Below are 18,283 nucleotides of genomic sequence, written 5' to 3' on the forward strand. Positions count from 1 at the left end.
ATTAAAATAAATTGAGGTTTTCTTCCCGGAAGGGGCATTTTACCCAATCAGACTAATTCCTTTCACAGATGTCAGTAAATGTAATAAACAGATAAAATATAAGTAATAAGAAGAGATAGAAAGATCCTGAAAATTTACAAAGAAAAAGTTTCACTGCTACCAGAACTTTGGTGAAAATTACTAGTTGTATGAATCCCTTAATAATTCAGTAGGTTCTTCGAAGCCCATAGGGGTACACTTACGTAGAGTACGCCAGAACATTTGCGTTACATTAAGCCTGCAATAGGGAGCAGCTGCTGGGTCTCACTCGAACTGGGGAATGACTGATGTGCGGCGAGCGCAGGTGTGATCATTAAGCTAAGGGGCATCCATTTTTCTTTTGCGTTTTTCAGGGACGAAAAACTTCCCAACTAATGTGTAGTTTGTAGCAGCTAAAGATGGCAAATGTAAGTGAAAATTTTTTGACTTGTATGTTTGATAACAGAAATTCATGATAACGTTGTGTGTGTTTTAGGTGTGAAATTATTTTGTAATAGCACGCTACTTGTATCGCAAATGGGTAAATTATTTTAATACGGATTGATGCAGTCATGCAGAGCACATTTTTTCATCTTAACTGCTTGTTATGGTGTGTTAGGATGCTTGTCTTCTTCAAAGGCATGTCTCTTAATTTGTTTGCCCAAGAACTTCGACAAAGCCTAAACAATTTGGGTGGTTAGAAGCAAATGCTCCAATCAGGGCACTTTGTTTAACAGAGTTATGAATTATATGCTGGTTCTTGTTACAATACTAAAGGAATATTTCTCCGCTTAACTTCCTTTTGATTTGACTTTCTTGTACCTGTACGTTCTATAAGGAAAGTTATGCAGTTAGTGCAAGTATAAATTTAAAACCTCAGCATTTCAATGCAACGGTAGAGGAAATGTGGTTGCAGGGTAAACTGTTTTTAGCTCTGTTTACTTTTGTGAAGTTTGGGGAAGCAAATAGCTTACGAACTTGGAATGTGTGATTCTTTCTAATGCAGTTATATTACCTGTAATGCATTTTGAAACACATGCTTCCATGAAGGAAAATTGATATTTCTAACTGCTTCTACCCCCCCCCCCCAAAAAAAAAGAAACTACTATAACTGTCAAAGTACACCCACACTGAACTAGTTCCAGCTACTAAATTGTTTGTCAGTGTTGTAAATGACGATGTGAATTTGACTATTGCATTCATGAAGCATTCTCTCTGTAGGGTTAAATTCTATCTGATTTGAGGCCATGCACATGCGTTTTAATGTTATGTAATGTACAATATTTTGCTTGGATAACTTGAGGCTCTTGGATATTTCAGTCCATGGATTTCATATAGCTAGCATATTGCAATATTTGTCGAACAGTTAACCTGCCTCTCATGCAACATAACGTTTGCAGTCTTTGCATTCTCCCATTTCAAAAGGTGTGTGTGTACATAATGTGGGAAGGAGAGGAGTCTGGTACTTGGTGTCTAGTTAGTGATATATAGATTGGAAAACAAAGGTTTTTAATGTGAAACTCTTCTTTGGAGTAAACAAACACAATTGGTGTTCCACGTACATCACAATAGGGCAGCTGTTCCTGGATGGCTTCACTGGTGAGTGGACAGCAGGAAGAGAAGCTATAACCAGTACAGTGACTGTGTTAATATAATGTTAAACTGTATAAGAGGGATGGCACCAGATATATGGGAAGAGAACTTGTATGCCATATTATAATGTGCTTTAATCATGGCCTCCTAAACGCAAAGACATTTGGTCACCTTTGATAAAACCAGTTGTCCTGCGCAATATCACAGAAATGGACTTCACCTTCATTTTGACACTATGGTCTAGGATTTAGCAACTTACCTGAGGCAACAAGGTGCAGCCAGCATATGTCCAATGTTATTGGAAAAATAACTTTTATTCTTATTCTCTTCTGCTGTGGGTTCTTGTCCTGATCCCAGTCTATCCTGCTGGTAAAATTTCTACCCAAATTTACCCATCATAGCATGGATGCTACTAAACAGCTCTTCTAGATAGAATGGCAACAGCATTTTTAAAGCCAAAACAGGCAGATTTTGTATTCGTTACTTCCAATACAATGAACAACAGTTGTCGTCTTCTGACCCTGCCTCAACAGTGATAGTGTTTCAAGCTTAATATTGTCTTTTTGAGGAGTACATTATAGTAGGAAATGACAGAAGATCATAATAACAGAACGAGAGAAAATTATTTTAAATATGTGAACCCTGTTGAGTTACATGAGCACAACACAATAATCCATTTGGAAAGTAATGACTATTCCAAGTAATACAAGAAGTAGTCAACTTCAGTAAAAGAGAAGCAATAATTTAATGGCCACAACTGACTACAAAAAAGCACGCTATTATTTTAAGGAAGACGTACATCTCAAAAAAATGAGATATTAATACCAGTATGATTCAGAACTCAAAATTAATAATAATTGTACACTTTGCCAGTGAGGGAAAAAAAAGTAATAGTAATACACAGAAATAGTAACACGATTTAAGAACATAAGTTTCATATTTATACATTTTATTAACCCCAAGTAGCTGACTCCAAGTCAGACTGTCGATTGGTCATGAGTGGAGTCCCACAGGGTTCGGTCCTGGGTCCTCTCCTGTTTGGCATCTACTTCTCTGAAGTCCAGGCCAACACAAAGGGACTCTGGCTAACAAAGTTCACAGACAGTTGCAAGTTGGGAGCTATTATTAACTCCCCAAGTGTTGTTGACATCCTACAGAAAGGCCTCGCTGAGACCAACGACTGGTGTCAGAACCATGGCCTTAAGCTCCATCCCAAAAAATGTGTCGTTATCCCCTTTGGGAAAAACCCAGTTCCCATGAATTACCACATCGATGGTAGTCCACTGAACAGAAGGCATTATAAGATATCCGGGAACACAGGTTGACAACAACCTCTCTTTTGATCGCCACATTGCCGCTGTGGTCAGTCCTTCTATGTGGCACATCTCATTACTAAGGGTTTTGCATCCAGGAAGAAAGAGGTAATTGTGTCCTTCTACTCTTTCCTCATTAGGCCAGTCATTTAGTACAATGCCCAATTTGGCATGTACCTCACTAAACACCTGCAACAACTGGAGAGGCTGCAAAAGTACCTCACAAAGGATCCTAGCAATTAAACATTTGTCTTATACGGACAGACTAAACTTCAGCTATTCTCTGTCTCATATCACCTACTTAGAGGCATTCGCTGCTTGACTTACAAAGCCATGTCTGACCCAGGTCTGTTAGAAATGCTGCATCTAAAGAAATCCCAATCCCTCCACATCACACACTCCAGAGGCCTCAATCTCATTACCACAATCAACAGAACATGCTGGAGGGAACAGGTTCATAACCCAGAGGCTGCCCATGTTATGGAATAGACTTCCATACGTGTCAAGCAGAGCACCTCACTGGCCCTTTTCAAGAGAAATCTTGATTGAGTGAATGGGAAGTAGAAAATTCACCCTAGTGATCACTCCAGTGGCTTTACTTGACAGAGTCAGTAGGAACTAAGGTCGGGTGGCTTTATGCCAGGGTAATCCTATGGGCTAGGTTTCTAAAGGCCCCAGGGCCATTAGCCTAGTACACACCTATGAACCTATTAGTATCTGTAAAGAAATATTTATAATACATTTTTCATATCATTATAAACAATTAAGTTTTTACTAATTAATACTACTATTAAAAAAACTAAGGTAGTGAATTTGTTTGGCGTTTTTAATGACCCAACTTGAAAAAACGCAATTCAAAAAAGGAGCCAGCACAAATCGGTGTGGAAAATGTATTATAACTCCTACATGGTGTATTAAAAAAATACACCAAACCATCAAATTCACCAAATACATCAGACCGGCAATGCTGCCTTCCTCAGTGAACAAAAACAATATGACAAAAATTCCCTCCAACAAAACCTTATATACATATAAGAATCAGTTAGCAATTAAACAATTGTTGAATTGAACAGGGTTTTAAAAATAATCATTCAGGCCAGGTGGAAATAATCCACCGAGCCTGACTATCCATTTCTTTTCTTTTACATTAAGTATCTCATGCAATCCTGCCTTATCCTGTGTTTTGTGTAAAATACAATCAATAACTGTAAATTTAAATGACCCAGTTTTATGTTTGCATATATGTTTATACAGTGCACCAACTTGTTTGCAGTTCTTGATGTCATGATGCTTAAGGACCTGTTGATTATGTCTGTATTTACATAGGACCACCACTGGAGTTGAGGTGAATATCCGGCTCCTAGTTTTGGAATTATTTGTTTTGCATTGGTACTTTTTTGTCAATATATGTTCTGGTGGGGTATGCTTTCAGGTACCAAAATAGTTTTTGGTTCTTTCCCATTTACTAATTTGATATTGGTTTTGATCTCCATTTTTTGCTCGGGTTAGATTGATGTGCCATGGACCTAGCATCTATTATAAAAGGATTGTCCTCTGATATTGACGATTTGGGTGTTTTCGGTCTGGGCTCACATACCATGGTGGGTGTGCTGATGATTTGGCTAATCGGCATAAGCTGGCCTTTTCTAAACTCAGTAAGGAAATGAGGAGTTTGAGAAGCGATGTGTGGAACTTGCGTTTTTTTTTTTTTTAAGGCAAATCAACAGAAACAGATATCCCCACGGGGACTGAGTGTCAAGATTCAGCCACTTGTTCCTCAGGTTGACCAGCTATTATTAGATGACTGGCTTGCAGTACAACAGCAAGCTTCAATGGGCTTTGTTAATGCTCTACTTCCTTATTATGAGAGAACTTTACAACAGGTTTCTGGTTCGGATGAGTTGAGTAAAGGGGTACAAGAATTTCAAACTCTTCCAGGTTACAATGTCAGTCTGAACCAACTAAGCAAGGATTTGTTAAAGTTGGAAAATGTCTTGAAAGAGAAAAAAAATGAAGACATTTCAGAGAGATGTTGATGATTTTGATAGGGGAAAACACTTTGAAATACGTAAGAATGTCATATTTGCTACTCCCAATCTTAGATCAGGGAATTTTAGGCCCAAAAGATCTAAATCTATTTTAAAGAAAAGAAATGGGGTGAATATTACATCAGGTGAGGATACCTCATCCAATACTGAGGAGGAGGAGGCTCACATGGACAGGTCACAGAGGTCTAAGAGAAATAATTTGGGCGATAACTTGGCCCACCCTTTAGGCCTAGGTCCTAGGCCCAAAAGAGGGGGGAGGAAGCATAAAGGTTCCGCTTGATTTAGCAGGAATGGTGAGGGTGAAGGCTCAGGTGTAACTTTTTGTAATGTTTTAATATCTCCTCTGAGTCTGTCGGATATGCAAATAAAAGTACTCAATAAAGGCCTTAGCTTTGTTTTTAGTTTTTTTTGTGCCTGAACATCAATTTGCACAGGATGTGGTAGATTTCAGCTGTAATCTAAATTTGCATTTATTTTTTCAGGGTGAGTCAAATCAGACTGATAATAGATCTTTTAGATTTTGGAAGTCCACATTCAAGCCACCTATGTCTCCGGTTGTTTCACTCTTTCAGAGTAATGTGCCCAAAGATTTACATTGAAATTTGGGTAAGGGTAGGGACAATGTTACTCGAGCAGAAAGAATTTGCATAGATGAGCTTAGATCAAACAAAGATATTGTTATTTCAGCAGCAGACAAGGGAGGAGCTATAGTTGTCCAAGATTGGACACAATATAATGATGAGGCACAGAGACAAATTTTGGATCAAAGATACTATCAGATAATGCCTGTAGATCCCACAGCCAGATTTAAGGTTGAGATTGATGCAGTTTGGGATTTGACAGTTGAAGAAGGTATTATTTCCAAGGAAATTGCCCATCACTTGAAAGTCGGTCACCCTAAACAACGTTTATACCTGCTTCCTAAAATTCATAAGAATCTTGACAACCCCCCTATAGACCTATTATTTCTGGGCGGGGCTCACTTACTCAACCCATTTCTGAATTTCTTATGTATTATTTGAAACCATTGCTACCCCCAATTTTGGGTATTGTATCAGATATGCAACTTGAACCTCACTGGTTATTGTGTACTCTCTATGTCACCTCCCTGTATACCAATATCCCCCATTGGGCGGGGTTGGCTTCCCTACAATATTGGTTGGATAGGGCTGAATTATACAGACCAGGTTTTAATTGGTCTGTTTGGCCGAACATGTTCTTACTAAGAATGTGTTTTATTTCCACAAACAAGGTGTATGGCAGATGCAGGGCACGGCTATGGGGGCGTCTTTTGCCCCCATATATGCTGACCTGTTTATAGCTTACAGCAACTGATTTAGGATGTTAGTCATAATATTTATTTTGGTAGAAATTGATATCTAGAGACGATATCTTGATGACTGTTGGATGGTGTGGAGAGCGAATGCCTCTTATTTGGCAGAGTTTGTTGAATACTTGAACCATAATTTATTTATTTTTATTTATTTAAATGTGTTGACCGGGAGTGTCCGACTGGACGTGGGTCCATTTTCAGCGGAGTTCCGGGGAGAAAAGCTCCACAGTAAAATAAACAGATAGTAGTTCCATTGGATTACATAGCGATTAACAATTTAACATGGAAATTACTTACAACATGTTTACAGATGAAGAACATAGTACATCAGTAGACATCTAGACTCTACGTCCATTTTCAGCGGAGGCCCGGGGAGAAAAGCTCCACAGTAAAATAAACAGACAGTAGTTCCATTGGATTACATAGCGATTAACAATTTAACATAGAAATTACTTACAACATATTTACAGATGAAGAACATAGTACATCAGTAGACAACTAGAATCTTTATCTGTGAAGTACATAACAGGCATTAACAGATGTAACAATGAGTAGTTCCTGCTGTATAATAAGTACTAGGCTTATGAGCATCTGAGCTTGCTATCATCAAGGTAGTTAGTGGAGGTGAAAGAAAGGTAGTAGTTGGATAGGGTGGATGATATGTGGGAGCTGCAAGGGCACAGCCAGCATGTTTTTAGTTGCGCTTTTAGTAAAGTTTTGAAGTGGGTGCATGATGGTATGGAGGTAATTGTGGGTGGGAGTGAGTTCCATAATTTGGCTATGGCGCAGGAGAATAGTGCTTCACCAGTAGAGTTATTGGCTTTGGTGATCTGCAAGTGATTTTTGTTGCTGGATCTTAGTGGTCTGGTGGTGCGATAGGGTTGGAGTAGATTCTGGAGGGATGGGACATTTAGTGGATGGTTTACTAGTTTGTGGGCGAGGTGAGAGTTGATACCACTGAAGGAGGTGAGGGAGTTCAAGCCAGCCCAGTTCAGCAACTGAGAGACAGTGGTGACTATGGTAGGATGCCCCTGTGGCGAATTTGGCGATTTTGTTGTAGCAGGTCTCTAGCTTGTTTAGATCACATTGCCTTAGCTTGGTATATACTGGAGAGGCATAAAGTAGGGTGGAGATAAGGTGGGAATTTGCTATTGAAATCTTTGCTGCTTTGGTGAGAAATTGTTTATTTCTCTATAACGCTCCTAGTTTTTTGTGGACTTTTTTATGGTCATGGATATGTTAATTTCAAATTTTAGTTTATTGTCTATCTCCGCTCCTAGCAATTTGGTGTGTTCAGTTGGGTATATAGTGGTGTTGTCTTTTGCTGAGATGTTAGTGAGAGTTGTTTTGAGTATGTTTGGTGGGTTGGAAGATGAGTAGTTTAGTTTAGTTTTGTTTGGGTTGAGTATTAATTGGGCATCGGATAACCATGTTTCAACAGAGGAAAAGGCTTCCTGTGTGACTTTTTGCAGTTTGGGTAGGGACTGGGCTGAGCAGATGATGGTTGAGTCATCTGCGTATTGGATGAGTGTGCTATGTTTGGTGGCAGAGGCTAGATTATTGGTGTAAATGGAGAAAAGTAGGGGTCCAAGGATGGATCCTTGGGGAACCCCTATGGAGACAGGTAGTTGGGGAGATGTCATTCTGCCATACAACTATATGTGGGGGGGTTCAATTTAAGGTAACATGGCACCAAAAGGAGATTACCTTTTTGGATGTCTTGGTTAAACGTACCCCCGATGACACATTGGAGATGGAAATTTTTCGCAAATTTCAGCAATATAACACACTATTATATGCCTCCAGCTTCCACCCCGAGCATGTCATCAGGAATATCCCCAAGTCCCAATTTCTTACGATCAGAAGGATCTGTTCAGACTCCTCTGTGTACAATCAATATGTGTGATCTTTCCAATCGATTCAGGAACTGGGGATACAGGGTTGGTGACATCTGTAGAGCTGGCCAGCTTGCCTCTCAGCAGGATAGATCAGATTTGCTTGTTTATAAGGGTCATCAACCTGCTAGGAGTAATCAGGTTAGGCTAATTACTACATATGGTAAAAACACATATTCCTTCATGAATATTATTTCTAGACATTGGGGATGTACTCCAAGGGGAAGATTCACTCATGGAATTTGTGGGTGATTAGGTGCAATTATTCCTTTTGTAAGGGCCGGTCATTGAGCTCTTTGTTCAACCATTATAAAAGGTGTCCGAATCAGGATAGGTCTTTTATCCAGAAAACTATGACGGGAGACAAACTGATGGGTTGTAATCCATGTGGTCACTGTTGCAATTGTTCTAAGATTTATAAAACTGGCAGTTTTACTAGCCAGAATACACCTTATGTGTTTGATATTACTTTTTTGCTACCTGTAGCACCAATTGGATGATATATCTGGCAAGTTGTACAAGTCCAGCATTTTATGTTGGACAAACCTCTAGACCACTTAGATTGCAGATAAGTGAACATATGAGTGACATCAAGAACTGCAAACAAGCTAGTGCACTATATAAACATATATGCAAACATAAAACTGGGTCATTTAAATTTACAGTTATTGATTGCATTTTACATAAAACACAGGATAAGGCAGGATTGCATGAGATACTTAATGTAAAAGAAAAGAAATGGATAGTCAAGCACGGTGGATTAGTTGTCAATACATTTTCACTTCCCAGCTTTCAAGTATCACTTCAATCAGACACTTTTCCAGTCTATGCATTTTAGTCACAGGTCTGACCATATTCCACAGATCAGTTATGGTAACTAGAACACTTCATAGCAACTTACTGTTTTATTGCTGCTTCAAAGCGATTACTGGCTTGGTGGTGGGTTTTTTTGCAGCAATGGCTGTCTGTCTGGGTACTTCCACATGCATTATACACTTCTTGTGTATTTTCTCTTTCCAGTATGATAAGGTTTTCATATTTCTCAAATTGAGGTTTGGCAGTTGCATCTTTTTCCATCAAAACAGTGCAGCAAATTCAGAGCATCTTCAGCTAATGTAAGCCATAGTAATAAACTTATTTACAGCCAATTATACCATGATCCCCCATTAATATTCCAAAACGTGCACGCTGATTGGTCAGCGTGCACGTTGTAAATCGACTTATACTAATGGAAAAAGGCCCGGTCGCCCGGACTTTTTCCATTAGTGTAAGTCTTTTTTAAAACACTGTCTCGCTATGTTAAAGGAGTTTAACATAGCGAGACAGGTTTAAAAAAAAGCAATGGAGATCTCCGTTGCTTTTTTTAAAGCTGTCTCGCTATGTTAAACTCCTTTAACATAGCGAGACAGTTTGTAAAAAGCAACGGAGATCTTGCTTTCTCCGTTGCTTTTTTTTCTTTTTTTTTTTTAAACCTGTTTCGCTATGTTAAATGGGTTTAACATAGCGAGACAGCTTTAAAATAAGCAACGGAGATCTCCATTGCTTATTTTAAAGCTGTCTCGCTATGTTAAACCCATTTAACATAGCGAAACAGTAAAAAGCAACAGAGATCTTGCTTTCTCCTTTGCTTTTGCCCACAGCTCTGATGTACTTCGTAGGCATATGCATGCGCAGTATATCAGAACTGCCGCAGAAAACCAGACAGCTGCAGAAGGACAGCAAGGAGGCATTATACAATGCCATTATTTAAGAAAAGTAATTATTTTTTTTCTTAAATAATGTCATTGTATAATAGCAATAACCCACTTCTGGATGTGGGTAATGCTGGATTTACCCACGGTTGGCTTTGTTTGGCCACTCGGGCTTCGCCCTTGTGACCAAACCATGCCAACCGTGGGTAAATACAGCATTGCCTACACCCAGACGTGGGTAATTGCTATAGTATAACACTGGGCTAGAATTTTTTTTTTATTTCTGTGAAAAATACTTTTAAAACTTTTAATGTTCATATAAAGTAATAAAAAGTAGATACACCGTCAAACGATAAAAATGTTGAGAAAAATACCCTTTTTTCATACCAGAGATAAAGCTGCTATTGTTTTTCCCTGATGTAAAAAAAAGCTGCCATCTTGAGATAGATTGCTAAATGCAGACAGATGCACTTTATCTATCCTTTTCATTTTATAACCTTACAAAGAAACTAACATAATGGAGAGCTGCAGCACAAGACGATGGTTGTTTGCAGGCACCAAACGTGGTGAGGTCTATTGGGAAAACTAAAACAAATGACAAAAGGTAAAATTCTTTAACACGTATTAAATGTGTGGGTATAGTTTTATAATGTTTTAAATGAATTTCTGTGGCAGCTGGCAGTAAACAAGTGCTCACTGCTTGCAGAGGTAATGCAGTTGCTTTCAAATAAGAGAGAGCATTCAGGAGCAATTACATTTTCCAAGGAATCAACATTCAGAATCTATGTTTTAAAGAGCTGTTATTTGTATAGACTGAAAACCATGACCCCACCCCTTTTTTTTTTTTTGGCCCGTAGACTTCCTAAAATGAATTTTTCCTCACTATTTCATCTGTTTCAAATCCAGCTCTCTGCAACCCTTTTCTTGAAAAGAAAAAATAATTTGAAACAAAATTCGTAACCTATAGTTCACTTTCTGATTCGGGGATAAATTCATCACCTAATGCCTCCCTCCCCTATGGAACAAGCTTCTCCTACATATTCATTGATAATTACAAGTTGTAGTTGACTCCTGGAGAGAGAGAGAGCATGTATATGTGTCTCTCATTATTTACTGAGCAAAGAAAACGGTGAATAGAAAAATGTCAGTTTCTTAAGATCCAATCTAAAAAAGATTGAATGGGGAGAAAAAGTAAAAAAAAAAAAAAATTGTAGGAGGGGCAAGCCACCCCCAGAGTATTGTGTATATATTAAAAACGAGATTGCACAACAGTAGGGTAAGGGTAGATTCCCAAACTCGGCTGCTGTGCAGTCTTGCACAGACAGCAGCCAAAAGTCTGAAAAAACAAACTTGAAAGAGCAAATGCTCTTGCACATTATATATGTGGTTGCAGTCTGTGTGTTTCAACTTTTCAAAACATTAGCACAAACCCTGCAACCCCCCCCCCCCCAAATTATATTTAAGCTCGCACAATCTTTGGGAAGGAGCTTATTATCTTACCCTGAGAATTGTGTGACTTCCCACATCTGCCAACCATATTTTGTCTGATAAGCAGTTATTGACCAATTACAGGTCGATGAATTTCAGTGGACCCATATTTTGTGTGTGTATGTATGTATGTATGTATATATATAAGTCTAGGTCACCTGCATTTTTCTGAATGTATGTTTGTCCAACATGCAGGGGTGTGATATGTCAGTGGTGTGGATAGCCGAACGGTGGATATGTTGATACTGGTAAGTGGGGCTGGGGGTGAGGTGTATGTGTGTATGTACATAGTGAGTTAAAGTTAGGGTCCGGGATGAGTGAAGAATGTTTTGTGTGTGTGTGTGTTTTAGCTTTAGGTTAGGGGGTAGATGTAATGGTGTTTGTGTGTGAGTCTGTCTTGTGTGGTGGCAGTGTTTATGGGAAGGTTTTAATGATAAGTTTAGGGGGAAAGGGGCAGCATTAGGGCTAGGTTTAGCACCCATTACTAAAGAGGGCAGGAGGGTTCCGTCCCCTCCACCACCTTAGTAATCGGTGTTAACCCTAATACTGCCCCTTCTCGCAAACATCATTAAAACCTGCCTGTAACATTGCCACTATTCAGACACATTTGAGAGTTGTGTTATGGGGGTTTTAGTTTTAATATCATGGGGAAAAAAATGTTTTCCTCTCTTAATACTATTGTTTTTGTTTGCTGTTGTGTATGATCAGACTTATTTTGTCAGTGTTTTAAATTCAACATTAGGGTGGTTCAGTCATACACACTAGACCCATCTATGTGTGTGTATATGTATGTATAGGTTCATAGAATATTGTTAGGCTAACGGCACTAGAGCCCTTGCAAGCCTAGCCATATTTATCCAGAGGTTGCCTCAATTGTCTGTGGTTAGGTGAGTGAAATTCACAAAGGGTAAGGGTCTCTGGACGTTAATATCAACTTCCTCTTGACAGGAGAGAGGTGTGTGTAGTTTTGTCTACAAAGCCTTCTCAACTAGAACTCTACTGAAGAGGCAGTTTTTTGCTTATTTAACAAATGGAAATACATGCTTATTTTGCAAAATGTTACTGGACTTTGAATTTTAACTTGGGTTGTGAGCAGAAAAAAGGTCTGTGCACCACTTTTACCAAGTTAATAAATGAACTAGTAGGACCCAGAAGCTATACATTTTAAGACTGAGTGAGTGAATATTTGATATAAGCAATGCACAATTTCCTGTACTTGGAGAGAAAAGATAAAGAAATGGATATACGAGTTGACATGCTGTCTTGGCACTTCATGTCATTTCTGAAGTGGGAGAATGCCGTAGTGCTCCTAAAATTAACAGTAGGAAAAGCCTTTCCCAGAATATGGTAGATAAGTAGGTCTATTCCAAAGGAGCAGACTGCTGCTTCTCTGAAATGGACGTCTGTTCACATAAAGCAGAGCTCTTCACTTACCCTATTCAAACACAACCTAGATAATTGGATGGGAGACCAGATATTCACTCCTGGGGTGGCACCCATGTCCTTCATGGACAGGGGTAGCCGGTGTTGATCGCAGACCCACACTGTTCATGAATTTATTCTGCGAACACCCCAAAAGAACAAATGGGGATACTTGGGATTAACATGGTTAGGCTTGTAAAGGCTCTAAGGCCACTAGCCTAGTAACCTCCTATGAACCTTTTTGCATTTGTAAGAATGCTCAAAACAGTTGGGTTACATATTCTTACAAACTGTTCAACTGTTAGAAATCTTTCTAAAAATGTTGAGAGAACTGTACAAACAATGCTAACAGTATCATTATATTCAAATGAAATTATGAAAGAAGTTAATTTGTCATATAATTACTAACTGTTGATATTACACCTGTAGTTATTAAATCTTTATAGACTTTCAAAGGGTGCACAAACGGGCAGATGCCAAATCCCTCTTATTAGGTGTGGGTGCAGTTAATATTAGCTGGTCATATTACCATTCTTTTTTTAAATATTGTTTTCTTATTGAAATGTCTTTGTGTACATTCAGTTGTATTTTCCTATGGAGTACACTGCTTGTATGTGGAGATGATTTATGAAATCTTTCGACATGCTGAAGGGGACCATTGTAGTTTGGAGATGAATTTGGTTTGTTTACTGAAATGGTCTGGCTGAGCAATCTGCCTCTTTTCAGCAAAGTCCCATTGAAAAGTCTCTGTAACAACAAATAAAACTTGTGTAGTATATGGGTGCGTGCAGAAGCTCCTGTCTGTCTATGCATATAAATATTACCTTAACGCACCAGTAGTCTTAAGGAGACTACAGAAAATTGGGACATGTGACCTCACGATTTAACTGCATCTGAAAAGTGAGTAAGAAAGCCAGGAAAGTACTTTTCCTTTTTCTGCACTTAAGTCGTCTAAGTGTTGTAGTTGCTTTTTAAAATATTTTATACTGTTTATTTGGTTCTAAAAAGTAAAGGCACTACAAAAACATTATCTTCCTGAGTGACTTCAACTATCCCGTCATTAAATGGGGATCCTATATTAATGCCAATTTCTTGGAGTCCAGATCTCAATGGGGGTCTCAAATATTAGACCTGATTTTCGGGAATATTGCCCACTATACTGCAAGATCACATTTAATAAATCACAGGTAAAATCTGAAATGTTTAGTCTAGAGACCTGGGTTACTTAAAGACCCTCAATCATCGAAGATTACTCAAAAGGTAAATCCAGCAAACTGATTACCTGATGAAATTCAAAATGCCTTCCTCACTTGGATGAGCCCGATTCATATGCTGCAGATTTCATGGACAAATTCTAAACCCACCTCAAAGCTACAGTTTGGTCCTGGTCCCTATAAGAGATAAACATGGTGCCTAATTTAAGAACAAACCTGTTTTGTGGAACCTCAGTAACAAACTAGACAGTGAGAGTATCTCGTAGCCCATAACAGCAAATTTGACACCCTGTCAACTAGAAGGGTCAAAATAATCAAAAAAAGAACTTTAGAAAGAAAATCAAATCCTTCAAGAGCATGAATTGCCACCTATGCAAAGGATAACCTTAAAGGCACTTTCAGCTGTCAGGAATCTAAGAAAAAGCCAGCAATACTTTGACTTAACGCAAAATAACATAGTATACTGTACCCTTCAAGACATTCATCTCATACTTTAAACCCCTATCTTCCAGAAATTTCTCTCTGCAGACTTGCATGCCTGTGCCACCTCCCAAATCACATCTGAGTCCCAAGTGCTCTCTCCAAGGCTTGAAAAACACTAGCTCCATGAACCCTGAAAATCTGCCAGGTTGTCCTCTAGTGAGCATCAAACACTGCTTGGCTTGCTCCTTGTTATGCTATCATCGTCACTTTATCCACTGGATTTATGCCAGAAGTATGGAGACTTGCTGCAGTCCTCCCACTCCACAAAGTGGAAATATAGCTGAGTTAGACCAATATGGACTTAACAAGCCACACCAGCCTCTTCTTTTTTTTTGCTAAATAATTTTTATTTTTTTTGTTTGTAGACAAATTATGATACAGTAAATTTTAAATTACAATTCAAAATAAAAGAAAATAGTTAATAACTATAACAATATGTACAATATTTACAGGTGGTCCAATGAAAAGGATTAACCAATAAGGTTATAAAGAGGAATAATCTCATAGAACTAGTATAACCTTTACTGGCATATATTCACATAAGTTCATCTTAGTTTATGACATTTCAATTTCATGTAGAAGAAATTCTGTCCTTTTGTAATGTGTCTAGAAGTATTAAGATTTTATTCCAAGGATTGTCTGTCCAACGTCTGGGAAAAAATTCTTTCTTCTTTGACTTTTATTTCTTTCTGTGCAGATTCCTTTAATAGAGATATGAAGTCTTCATAACTTGGAGGAACAGTGGATTTCCATTTTCGTTATACATTTTCTGGCTACAGCCAGAATAGACCATAAAAGATATTGATCACTTTTACTCATAGTTACTAAGTCATCTACATTCAAAAAAAATAAAGATTTTGTTAGAACAAATTTATCATTATAAATGGCTTGAAGAAATCTATTAATATCTTCCAAGAATTTTTTAATGCAATCATAAAATATATGTATCCAATCTGCCGTACAGTTTACAGTACATCTCCAGCATGTGGGCTTTTGGGCAGGGTCAAATTTGGCTATTTTATATGGTGTATAAAAGGCTCTATGTAAAAATTTCCATGTGAAGATTTTCCATATCTGGAAGTTTGATGTTAGCTTAACTGACAACAAAAGGTCATTTATGCATTCAGATGATAGATTTATTGTCAAGTCCTTTGTTAAAATGTTCACAACATTTTGACCTATTTTGGTTTTATACACTATTAAAATTTTGTATAATTTAGATATAGAAATTAGCTTATTATGATTTCCATAAATCGATTCTTGCATATATTTTATGAACTTTGGTATAGTATTAAAGCTTGAACCATTAATAATTCTACATAAATCACTTGCATATTGTAGTATTTTTTGAAGTTCTGTTCTGTCTATTTCAGATATACTAAACTTATTTATTACTTGTTGGGTGGTTAAAGTACTGTGATTTTAAGCATTGAAACCAGTAAATAAAGTTTTTGGATTCCCAATTAATGAGTATTTTTTCTTGGATGTTTTAAATGGTATTAAGAGATCGAACCATAATTTTATATCTGGATTTGTAATTATAAATTTTCTAAATAGATTATAAATATTATTCAGATATGATAAATTAGTGGGCTTTGATGTTTTATTTTGTAAGCTATGACATAGAACATGCAACAATATGTTGTTATAATTCTCCAAATCCATATTTTTTAATATTTTGTTTTCATTTAAAAAGAAAGTTAAATGTAAAATTTTCCATGCGGATGAATAATTTGGATTTACCCAATTTAGTATAAGTTTAATGATGGAAGCTTTAATATACGTTTCTATGTCTGGAAATTTAATTCATTCCAAGTCCCAGGGTCTAATATGATGTGAGAATGCAATTCTATTCTTTTTTGGATACCAAAGAAAATCCATTAAAAGTTTCTGTATTGTCTTTATAACTTTTTTATCTGGTAAAATAGGGATTGCTAATGCTATATAGTTTATTTGTGGTAGGTTACAGTTAATAAAAATGATAGTACTATCTTCCAAGTTTAACATTAATTTATTCCAGCTATTAACTTGTTTTTGAATTAAATTTTGGATTTTATTATAATTTAAGGTCATGGTAGTATCTGTGTTCTCAGATATAAGAATTCCTAGATATTCTAGTGAAGAAACCTTTTCTCCAATTATTTGATATTTATTCAGATGCAAGTCATCTATTTTATTTAGAAGTATATGTTTTGATTTGGATTTATTTGGAAACAAAGACCTGAAATGGAAAAAAATCTTCTACTTGTTTCTCTAATTCTTGCATGGACTCTTCATTCGGTCTTAAAGTCAGCAATATATTGTCAGCAAATAACATGATTTTAGAATTAAATTTATTGTAAAAGTTAATTCCTTCTATTTTTAGATCACTTCGTATTGCAGAAGCAAATAATTCTATCGCCAGGGCAAACAGGATGGGAGACATAGGGCAACCTTGCTTAGAGCCTTTAGTTATTTTGAAAGCTTCTGAGGTAAATGGGCCTAATTTTACATAAGCCAGGTTGTCTTTATATATATATATATATATATATATATATATATATATATATATATATATATATATATATATATATATTCTTTATTAAATTTATGGGAATTCAAAAAGTTCCAAAATTTTAAATGGATACTTCCAGTTTACCGAATCAAATGCTTTCTCTATATGTAATGTGATTATAAGAGCTTCTGAATTGTCTCTGTTCAAAGCTTCTATAATGGTTAAAATTCTCTGAATATTGTCATATGTGTGTCTTCCAAATATAAAGCCTGTTTGGTCTTAATTTATGACTTTAGTCAGGGATTTCTTAATTCTATTTACTAAGATAGACATAAAGATTTTATAATCATTATTAAGCAGGAATATAGGTCTATATGAACTACATTGGGATGGATCGCTTTTATCTTTTTTTATAGGGGTAACTAGTGAATATTTCCAGGATGGTGGAGTAATCATTTGAGTTTGAATATCATTTAGCATGTTATGAATTAGAGAAATTGCTGAATTTGGAAAAAAATTATATAATTCCATTATTATTCCATCCATTCCTGGTGATTTGTTGTTTTTACTTACTTTAATTATATCTTTTATATCTTTTATTTCTTTTATGGAGATATGCTTGTCCATTTCTATTTTTAATTGATCAGGTAATTTTTTTATTAAGGAACTATTAAATTTCTGATCTGAAAATAAAATATTATTATCATTATTTCTATAATGCTTAGCATAATAGAACTTAAAAGCTTCAAGAATATCATTCACATCAGATACCTTTTTTGCCCTTTTCCTTCATGTATTATATTTATGATGTTATTTTCTAAGTTCTGCTTTTTAATTCTCATTGCTAGATTATGTAAGTGTTTTGGAGAAGTTGACATTGAAGCAAATTTTAGTTTTTCCAAAGCTAGATTTGTTTTATGAGTGAGGAATTCATTGTATTTTTTATTTAAATCTATAATTTCTTTTTTTTTTTCCTGAGAATCTATTACATCATAAGAACTTGTATTTATTTCTGTTATTCGCTTTTGTATGTTATGCAATTCAGATTCCCATTCCTTTGTTTTATTTTTAAACCATCCTATAATCTTGCCATACAAAAAAGCCTTGAGTGTATCCCAAGTTATTATATTATTTGTATCGTTAATAGGATTTGTTTCTAAGAAATATTTGATTTCTGAATCTAGCCAAGGTTTAAACTCTTTTAATTTAAGGATGTAAGCTGGTATTCTAGTTATAGTGTTTAATCTTTTGAAATCAATTTGTAGTTTAAGAATTAAGGCATTATGGTCTG

At 36.5% G+C, this 18,283-nt stretch overlaps 1 protein-coding gene across 1 annotated transcript in view; it reads left to right on the top strand.

The window, feature by feature from the left end:
• The first annotated feature begins 385 nt into the window (after positions 1 to 385).
• LOC122797011 (synaptonemal complex protein 2-like) overlaps positions 386 to 18,283 on the top strand; it is a 345,314-nt gene continuing 327,416 nt past the window's right edge. Inside the window, exon 1 of the mRNA XM_044065782.1 lies at positions 386 to 446. Coding sequence (XP_043921717.1) covers positions 438 to 446 — 9 coding nt within the window. The 5' untranslated portion in view covers positions 386 to 437. The remainder of the gene's footprint in view (positions 447 to 18,283) is intronic.

This window comes from Protopterus annectens, chromosome 3.part0, assembly GCF_019279795.1.
Source record: "Protopterus annectens isolate FY-2018-M chromosome 3.part0, PAN1.0, whole genome shotgun sequence".
NCBI lineage: Eukaryota > Metazoa > Chordata > Ceratodontiformes > Protopteridae > Protopterus > Protopterus annectens.